Source organism: Metopolophium dirhodum, chromosome 1 (genome assembly GCF_019925205.1).
Source record: "Metopolophium dirhodum isolate CAU chromosome 1, ASM1992520v1, whole genome shotgun sequence".
Taxonomy (NCBI): Eukaryota; Metazoa; Arthropoda; class Insecta; order Hemiptera; family Aphididae; genus Metopolophium; species Metopolophium dirhodum.
The window spans coordinates 130841481-130851328 of NC_083560.1; the positions used below are offsets into that span (position 1 = coordinate 130841481).

The window sequence follows — 9848 nt, forward strand, 5'->3', positions numbered from 1 at the left end:
AGCGAAATAGGAGCCGGTGCGGTACCTTTCCAACGGGGTGACAGACCGGAAGAAAGACGCATAGTGTCCTACGCAAGCAAAAAGTTTAGCGAAACGCAAACAAGGTACGCCGCGGTCGAACGCGAGAGCCTAGCGTTAATCTGGGCGACAGACAAATTCCGTCCATACCTAGAAACCCGACGTTTCGAACTCCTAACAGACAACTCGGCACTAACAAGGTTACACAGGGCAAAAGACAAAAATTCAAAATTAACACGTTGGTCACTACAACTAGCTAATTTAGATTTTAGTACGGTAAACGTCCCGGGAATACAAAACGAAGCACCAGATTTGTTGTCAGTGTCGATCTCATGGGCCCATACCCACGTTCTGGTAATGGAAAATCGTACATACTGGTAGCAACCGACTGTTTTAGTAGGTGGACCGAGGCTTACCCCTTAGGAACAGCAACCTCTAAAACAATAATCGAAACGTTAGAACGCGAGTTCTTTTCGCGTTTCGGTTACCCCCGCGTGTGTCTCAGTGAAAACGGCCCACAGTTTGTGTCAAACGAAATGATGAACGCGCTAGAACGCTGGGGGGCACAGGGTTGGACGACCCCAGTCTACCACCCGAGGGCCAACCCAGTCGAACGCCGTAATCAAGATTTAAAAAAAGGGTTACGCGCACAACTAGTAACGGGCAAACATAAATCTTGGGACACGAAACTACCCTCAATCCTATTTTCGATACGGAACAGGTGCAACGAACAGACATGCTACCCACCCGCGGTCCTGGTCCTCGGCAGAGAGTGCAAGAGACCCGGAGATTGGGCGCTGTCTAAAGCGGCGCCGGTACACATCGAAAAAACACAGGAAGAGAGGGTAGAGCGGGAGAAACGTATTTTAGGCAAAAAGGTAGTGGTAAAACCAAGCACGAACACCGGCACACCGGTGAAGTTCGGCAAGGGCAACGTAGTCTACTACAAAGCACACCACTTATCTAAGGCACACAAAGATTTTCACGCCGGTTTCGCACCAAAGTGGTGGGGACCGGTAAGACTGGCGAAACAGGTCGGGAAAGGAGTCTTCCAAACCGACCAACAACCACCGCGGAAAATACATGTGTCATGCTTAAAACGGGCACCGATAGGCCAACATTAAATAAACAATTGTCTGTAATAATAATCATTTACAGACAACATGACCGGCCAACAGCAGGAGAAGTGGCAGCAGGTTGCCGAGCTCATCCAACGGCTGGGGCTGGTATCCGGTGGCCAGGATGAGCCACGAACAGCCGCCCAGGTCGCGAGGATGACAACCCGCCAACTCCTGCAGGACCCAGTGCGGGCGGACCGTACGACGGACATTCAGCGGAGGTTGCGGCCACACCGACCACCATCAACATCAACGCCCGGCAGCCGCACACCGTCCCTGACAAGGCCACCACCCCCAGCAACGACACCTGCCCCCGTAACACCTGCGGAGCCGGCACCGGTACCCAGGCCAACAGGGGTACTCCCCGGCCCAACGGGAAGGGTGAGGACGGAGGCACAGCAGGCAAGGAACCGCCGGAAATTCCAACAGCTGAAGGAGAAGAGGAAGGCCAGGGAAAGCGAGGCAAGCCAACAACGTCGGCTTGCCAAGCAACCCGCGCCAACCTCAGAACCGGAAGCAGCCGGCACGCCTCCGACCAACCCTACACCGATGGAGGTTGACAAACCGGCATCCAAGGACGGCAAGTCCAAGGAGCCGGGACAACCAACCATCCACGAGTCGCCAGACCAATCGGAGGACACGGTAGAAATTACCGAGTCAGATTGGCTGGTGGCGTTCGAGGGAATGCCGGAGTTGGACGAGCACCACTCGTACTACACTCCGGTAGGGTCCCCAAAACACCCCCAATAACACTCACGGGTGCGGGCAAGTCTACCTCAAGCGAAAGCCAGAGATAGTACAAGCCACCCCGTCCTGAAATGACACACGGACACCGGTACAAGTGTACCCCGTGTGACGGTTTGGCGGGGGAGTATGACGCGGTACGCAGCGGCCACCAGTACAAAGTACAGGTACCGCAGCGACCAGTCTACACTTTTCGTCAACCGCCACTACGGGCTACAGCGCGACAACGCCAACTCCCCCACCGCGCCACAAAGGCACAAGGTGGGACGGGAAGGCGAGTCGCGTAGAACGAGTACCGGCCGTCGTAAACTCGTCAGTTAGAGAAAAACCGTTCGTCTCTAAAAACCACACACACACGTTGTGAGCACGTACCACGACCACAACCAGAGATATATATATATTTTCATATAGCCCGCCGTCATTTGTTCTTTTTTTTTTTTGATATATTTCTTTGTTACATATATTTATATATCTACGTGTACCCGGTACGGGGTAAAATAAACCCAATCTTCGATACCCGAAATTGTGTTTGTTTTTTTTACGCTCGAGTGTGCCACCCATCTTACCACATCAACGACCGGCTCTCCGCGGACCATCTGCCACCACCGTCGTAGCCGTGTCACTAGCAATTGGGATAACTGCTTAGTTTATAATTTGCAGGTAGCAAGAATGTTGGTAGAGGATTTCTTAGGTAGAGTTGACGAAATTATTATACTGGTTGAAAGTTTAAGTTGTTTATTGAATTCTTCTGCATAAAATATTCTAAGTCTAATTTGACTAAGTTGATGATGTCTTTCGCGAAGGTGCTCGTCTGTACTGTGGTGTCACACGTCTAATCTACAGGCCGTTTCGGGTCTGGTTTTATAGAGCCTCCTGCTCTTCCACTTCCCCCTAGTCTATCAACTTATCTGTGGACTTCACAGGACGTTGTTCAATTAATTATCGATATATTCCCACGCCTGGTTAATCCGTGAATCATGTCCTGTTGTGTTTGCAATATATGTTATACGACATCCGTCAATATTTAGATACTGTGCATTATATATATATATATATATATATATATATATATATATATATATATATGTATATTTCGTAAGCAATTTCTATATTATATTCATACATTTATGATTTATGATTAAGGCGAGGTTGTAGAACCTATTGTAATGCGAGTTCAAGATCGCATTGCCCTCTCGTTATATTCCCATAGGTTTTCTAATCGGATATATGACTTTGATTAATTTATTCGAATTCTATGGGCTGATATTTATCTAATCTTTATGTTGCCAAATGTAGCCGAAGGCAAAACGATCACAATAATATATCATGTGTATTATTGGGTTCGTTACAGGGCAATGCCAACTGTTTAGTCTCTTAGATTTAAAGGTTAGGTTATTTTCAAGTACCGTTATCAAAAGGTTCGAGAGAGCTTACAGCTTTCTCCGCGGGACAAGGTCATTACCAATTTAAACGTTTAGTTATGTGTTTAAGCTCAGCTCCGGCAACATTTCAGAAAATTATGACGAATGTGTTATCAGGGTTAATAGGAATTAAATGTTTAGTTTATTTGGATGACATAATAGTATTTGCGAAAAACTTACAAGATCATAATGACAAATTAATTAACGTATTCGAACGATTTCGTATTCATAATCTAAAAATAGAACCAGATAAATGTAGCTTTTTACAGCGGGAATATTTATTTCTAGGTCATGTAATTACAGATGAGGGTATAAAACCAGATAAAAAGAAAATCGAAGCTGTTATGAATTTTCTAGAACCTAGGCGCAATCTTATCTCAAGGTACAGTAGGATCAGATTTACCAATAGCTTATAGTTCGAGAACCTTACATAAAGCAGAATGTAATTATTCAGCGACAGAGTTGGAATGTTTAGCGATTATATTCGGCGTAAAAACATTCCGACCGTACTTGTATGGTAGAAAGTTTACAATACTGACAGACCATGGACCAGTGATTCTCAACGGGGGCGATTTCGCCCCCCGGTGGGCGGTGAAGGAGTACTGATGGGCGGTTAGCTCGTTTTGGGTGATAGGGGGGCGGTGAACTTTTTTTCCGTTCAAAGCAACGCAACAAGATTTATCTTGGTAAATGTTTTCTTTTTTACCGATTAATAAAATAAACTCGTGATTATGAAATATAAGCTACACATAGTAGAGCGTCAAACGTTTGCTTATCAGTAATCGTTTTCGAACGAATCATTATCTTTATTACTCTTTAACTGCATTATGCTTCTTCTTACTGTACTTTCAGTATACATTTAGATTTTACCCGTGCCAGTTGTGTTAGTTTTCGTTTCGTGTTTCGGTTTATATTCAAATTGTATATTATTCAACGATGTCAGAAGCAAAAAGGAAATGTCGCCAATATAATACAAATTACTTGATGTACGGATTTATTCCATCACCGCCCAACGCCCAGCTTCCCATGTGTTTACTATGCAACAGAGTATTATCTGACGAAGCAATGAAAACGTCGAGTTTGCAAGAGCATCTTCAAAAAATTCATCTAGACAAACAAAATAAAAATTTGTTATTTTTTACGAATATTAGGGACAAGTTTTTGAAGGCACCGTCAGTCACAGGCTTACTCACAACTTCTTCAACACAATGTGACGATGGTTTAATAGCCTCTTATAATATATCAAAATTAATAGCTAAATCAGGAAAAGCCCATACCATTTGTTGCGTAGAGTCCTATGCACGACGGCGTTATATAACGTAACGCACGTATATCGTAGCCGTGACTCTACGCCACGGCCAACCAGTCGTCGCACGGACAGCCACATTGTCACACATCGTCGCGACGTCCTCAAAGGGAATAAATCCGTCGTATATTGTACTATTATATACATATCAATATTCAACGACAAAGTGATTCTATTATATCCTTGTGGTGCCATGCGCCTTCATCATGCGCCTTGTCACGTGTGATGCAGTGACTATTTATTGGTAATACACGTCCTATGTGCACACCAATCTAAATACGATCTACATACGTCAACATTGTCCATCACCATCACTTCACACATCTCAACTCATCAACCATTTTGGAGCTATTGCCAGGCCATCGCGCATACGGTTGTCGTGAGTCGGCTATACGCCATATTATTGTAACTGTACTTATATCTATCTAGCGAAACCACAGCCAAGGAGGTGGGGCATGTGTGTTTCGCTGGGCGCCGCGGGGTTGACGGACCGCGGCGCTTGCCGAAGGCCGGGGCGTCCACGTCGCCGGCGGATGGATACTGACTTACAAAGTTTGCTAACACCGAGCCAATCGTCCCATTTACGGTTGATTACGTGAATCAACCGGTGACACGAGATCCAATCACGGCGTCTCCGACGAGCGACTCGCTGGAGTGCGTGAGATGAGAATCACAGAAGGCCGACGCTAGCTCCTATATGCTTAAGGCGTCGCGTCGGGTGATTACTTCACCGAACATCTCTCATGAGTACCTTGACCGATAGATGGTTCGCATCAGCTATGAGCAAAGATGCGTTCCTGGCGGAAGAGATCAAACCGAGCGGATGGGAAAGCGCACTGGCGACTCGCAGGAGTGCGGGAGATGAGAACCACAGAAGGCCGACGCTAGCTCCTATATGCTTAAGGCGTCGCGTCGGGTGATTACTTCTCCGAACATCCCTTATGAGTACCTTGACCGATAGATGGTTCGCATTAGCTATGAGCAAAGATGCGTTCCTGGCGGAAGAGATCAAACCGAGCGGATGGGAAAGCGCACCGGTGACTCGGTCGGCGGACGGGCGGTGATCTGGATTCAGTCAATCGCTTACAAATGACCCAGCCCGGGAGGGAGGACTCCGGGGTTGTGCGCCGGAACCAACCTCGACGACTGGGTGCCACCAGTGGCAAAACCTTGAACGCACCAGCCGTAGGGCCGGCAAACTCAGTTTGTCGTCAAAATAAGCACAATTTGTTACCGTAAGACTGAAATCACCGAAGAGTGGGCGGAGACAGGATCCACATGCCTGATCTACGGGCAGGTAACATCTTAGTAACGTTAGGCGGAAGCGAGGAAGCGGGGGCTAAGGTCCATCGCTCCCGTAAGAACTGCTAAAGAAACTGCGGTGACGACGGTGACGGGGGGTTCGGATCCCTCGCTTCTGAGCGGAAACCGACCGCTACAGACAACACGAGGACACCAGAACTCTGAAGGCGGCAGAGCGAGGACGGATCTGGGGGGCCACTGGCTACACCGGGCCGGTGTTCCCGCGCCTGCAATGGTGAAGCGCCCGCCGGTTCGGGAGGGAGCCGGCGGGCCCCCGGAGTGGTCTGACCTAGGTTGCTGAAAGGGCATCGAACTACCTAACCTAACAACCTAACCCCGTGAAGACTTACCGGCGCTCACCCGCCTGGCAAGGACGGCCCAACCGGGTCACGACGAGTCAGGCGGATGGAACGACCTGTACAAGTACACACCTGCTACCGACCGCACCAAGACGAGTCACGTTGAGAATCTGGCTGACTAATCTGGTCCGGGAAAGGGGCAGGCGGGGTACGGTCTTAACGAAGCTAGCCCTAGAGCTTCGGGTTAATTTAATAGCCCTAGCAATAGCGTTTGGGTTATTTAAGTGAATTGTTTTGAATCTCGGGTCTAATATGGTGGCCACAGTAAGCAAACCAATGTCCTCCATCCTACCAAATCTAATATCTAGATTCTCTAACATGGCCTTTTTTAACGATAAAGCGATTGGATTTAAAAGAGAAATACCTTCAGTTTTTTTTATAAGACAATTTATTAAAGGTATTACCTTGCTGCATGTAACATATTTCTGGCCACACAGCTCTTTTTTTGCCACTTCCATTGGCCTTAACACTAATATAATTTCTTTTGCTAAATCAATTTCTTCTGCAGTTAACATTATGGGGCCCCCACGTATATTTATTAAAACAGAGGCTATATGATTGGAACACGAAATAAATCTGTCAATCATATAGTATATAGAATTCCAACGAGTTGGTACGGACTGCTTCAGCTTAAGATTACACAATTTCTTAAGTTCATCACAAGCAACTACTGAATGTTTAAAATAAGTAACAACAGACTTTAATTTGTTGATAACTTGTTGTACATCAGCAAGATTTCCTAACGTTCGTTCAGACACTAAATTTAACGTGTGTGCAAAACACGGCAAATGCTTTTCTGGAGTAAAAGTTTTTTTAACTGCACCCAAAATATTTGACCCGTTATCAGTTATTACTGTGAAAACCTGAGTTTTATTTATGTCCCAGTCTGTAAGAAGTTGTTCAAACCAAATTGAAATATTTTCAGAGGTATGGTTGGTAGAAAGTTCTAGTACGCCTATTGTGATACTATCTAGGGCAACTTTAGATGAATCAAAATAATGAACAGTCATGCCCAGAAAACTTTTCGTGTTGATTGTATCAGTCCAGATGTCTGATGTTAATGTTAAATAATCAATCACACTGAGTTTGGATTTAATTAAATTTGATAACACTTCATATTTACTTTTTATTAAGTTAGTTGTTGTATTCCTGGAAGGAAGTTTATACATAGGCGCTGCTTTTTGCATAAAATATTTAAATCCTTCTTTTTCAGTGGTTGATAATGGCATATTGTCTTTTGCTATCATGTATGTCAGCGCATTAGTTATCGAGCGTGTCTTATGTCCAAATCCTAAAACAATTTGGACAATTTGTTATAATTTTAAAGTTATGAATTAAAAAATGAACTCTTACTGTCATATGATTTTATGTCCGAAAACGACTCGAACATGGTTCTTTGCCTTAAGCACACAGACTGTGTATTTGATGAAGCACTTGTGGATGTAGCTGTAGTTGTTGATGCAAGGGATCCGCTGAATGAACCAAATGAATCTTCCACGATGCTCGAACGTGGACTCGTTTCAACAGCAGCAAAATTTAACGTGGTCTGTGTTTCATGAGACTATATTTAAAAAAAAAAAAAATTGGTTTAAGCACATTATTAATAACTATTGAGCATCTTAGTATTTTACCTTATTTACAACAATATCAGGTTCATCTGGATCGTCAATATCTTCATTATGTGTCGAACTGCTTGATGCCATTGATGTTCGGCAAACTTTAGTCTTAGTGCCGTTAGTGGTCTTACTACTAACAGCAAGATTAGCGACTGAATGATTTCGTTTTATGTGGTTCCTTATGTTTGTGGTATTACCGCATGGTCTAACTGGAGCTTCACATAGTTTGCAGGTAACAACTTCCGGATCAGGTGTATTTCGAAAATAACTCCAAATGGAACTTCGTTTTGAATTTGATTTGTGGGACATGTTAAATGCGAAATGCACGTCTCAAACAGCGGCGTGTTGTATTTTATATTATACTTATTAAAATACACAAAAATTTTTAGGGACGATAGGTGTTACGATCAATGCGAAACGGCACACGACACGAACTGCAAAATGCAAATACGAAATTATTACGAATTATGAATACGAAATAACGACGATTCACAGGGTATCGGGATTATTCAGTGTGGCCAACATCTCGGTCCAAATAAGCACTGTGGCCGGGACTCGGCATTACAGCCACGAACTAAGATATACCTATAGGTGATTACAGCCGCTGTAAGACAGTAACGATAAACCGGGAAAAAAATTTAAAAAAAATTGCCGATTCTTATCAAATTGAATCGAATCGAATCGAATCGGTGCATCCCAGAATCGGTCCGAAAAATCGATTTTTCGATTTCAAAAAAACGATTTTTCGGAAAATCGATTTTTTTTGCACATCACTAGTTACTAGTGGTGTATTTTAGCATAATCAGGGGTTCTTCGTAATGGCGTCCCTACATTTTATTTTACGATTTTTCAAAGCCATTTAGGCCTTGAGTAAAATTTACTACAACACATTTTTTTAAAATTTTTATAGTAGCATTGACTATATGATAAGGATCCACGACCAAATCAGTATGACTACTATTTGAAATTAATTAACGCGGCAAATAGTTGTAGAAGCCCTTACAAAATTCGGCCACCCAGAGCATTGGTATCGCAGCTCATTTTTTGCTGGCCGTACTATAGTGCCTGGTTTTGTTCAAAAATTATTCTAGAATATGAACTGTATCAAAAATGTATTGAATGCGAATATTTTCATGCATAAAAATGCTTTGAAAATTGTATAAAGTATTTATTATGTACAAATTGAAATGCCATTAATGTAGAGAATTATAAATTTATGATTGTAATGAGCAAAATTTAAAATTATTTTATTTGATGTTTATAAAATATGCTACTTGTATTCAATATTGTATATTCATAAACCATATTACCTAATCATTACTCATTAGTTATTACTTATTAGTACTTATTCCTTATATAAAATTTTTTTTTTTATTTTTTAACTAGACAATTGTACAATCTGTAATATAATGGTTTACAATAAGCACAAGTGATAAAAGCATAAGTATAGAAAAGACAAAATAATAGGGTAATGTAACAAACAGGTTGATAATTACAATTATTTACATCAATTCAGACAGGGGGGGATGAGTGAAGAGACCATCCATTGATGGGACTTCATGACATGTGGTGAATTTTAAATTATTAAAATTATTTTATTTCTAATTCCAATCATTATTTATTTATTCTGTAACTCTCACACATTTTTTTTTCGTTCACGTCATAATATCGAGCACATAAAGCGAATTGTTCAACACTTGATATATCTGCCGTTTCATCGGCTATTATTGAAAAAAACGTACTGTCATTTATTTTTTTTTACAATTTTTGAAGTAATAATATCATAACAAATATGAACTATTTCATTTTGAATTTTCCAGCTGATATATATATATATATATATTGAGCATTTTTAGAATAACTTTCTCTGGCTAACTTAAAACTTTCATCACCAAATAAAGTAGTAGCCTTAAGAAAAAATCTTAGCAATGACCTAAAATTGCCTTCGTTTATTAATGGTTCAT

The 9848-nt window shown here is 42.5% G+C and overlaps 1 protein-coding gene across 1 annotated transcript; it reads right to left on the bottom strand.

Annotated features, from left to right (window-relative positions):
• Positions 1 to 6306: 6306 nt before the first annotated feature.
• On the bottom strand, positions 6307 to 8193 carry LOC132953787 (zinc finger BED domain-containing protein 6-like). The gene is made up of 4 exons (XM_061026128.1): positions 7900 to 8193; positions 7622 to 7829; positions 7392 to 7559; positions 6307 to 7319 (listed from the first exon to the last, which is right to left on the bottom strand). The coding sequence occupies exons 1-4, from the start codon at positions 8191 to 8193 to the stop codon at positions 6307 to 6309; spliced, it is 1683 nt and encodes a 560-aa protein (XP_060882111.1).
• Between the last annotated feature and the right edge of the window lie 1655 nt (positions 8194 to 9848).

Coding starts and splice junctions, on each gene's coding strand:
- LOC132953787 (XM_061026128.1), bottom strand. CDS start 8,193: ATGTCCCACAAATCAAATTCAAAACGAAGTTCCATTTGGAGTTATTTT. Junction 7,830..7,899: donor CTGATATTGTTGTAAATAAG/GTAAAATACTAA, acceptor TTTTAAATATAG/TCTCATGAAACACAGACCAC. Junction 7,320..7,391: donor AACAACTAACTTAATAAAAA/GTAAATATGAAG, acceptor CATTAACATCAG/ACATCTGGACTGATACAATC.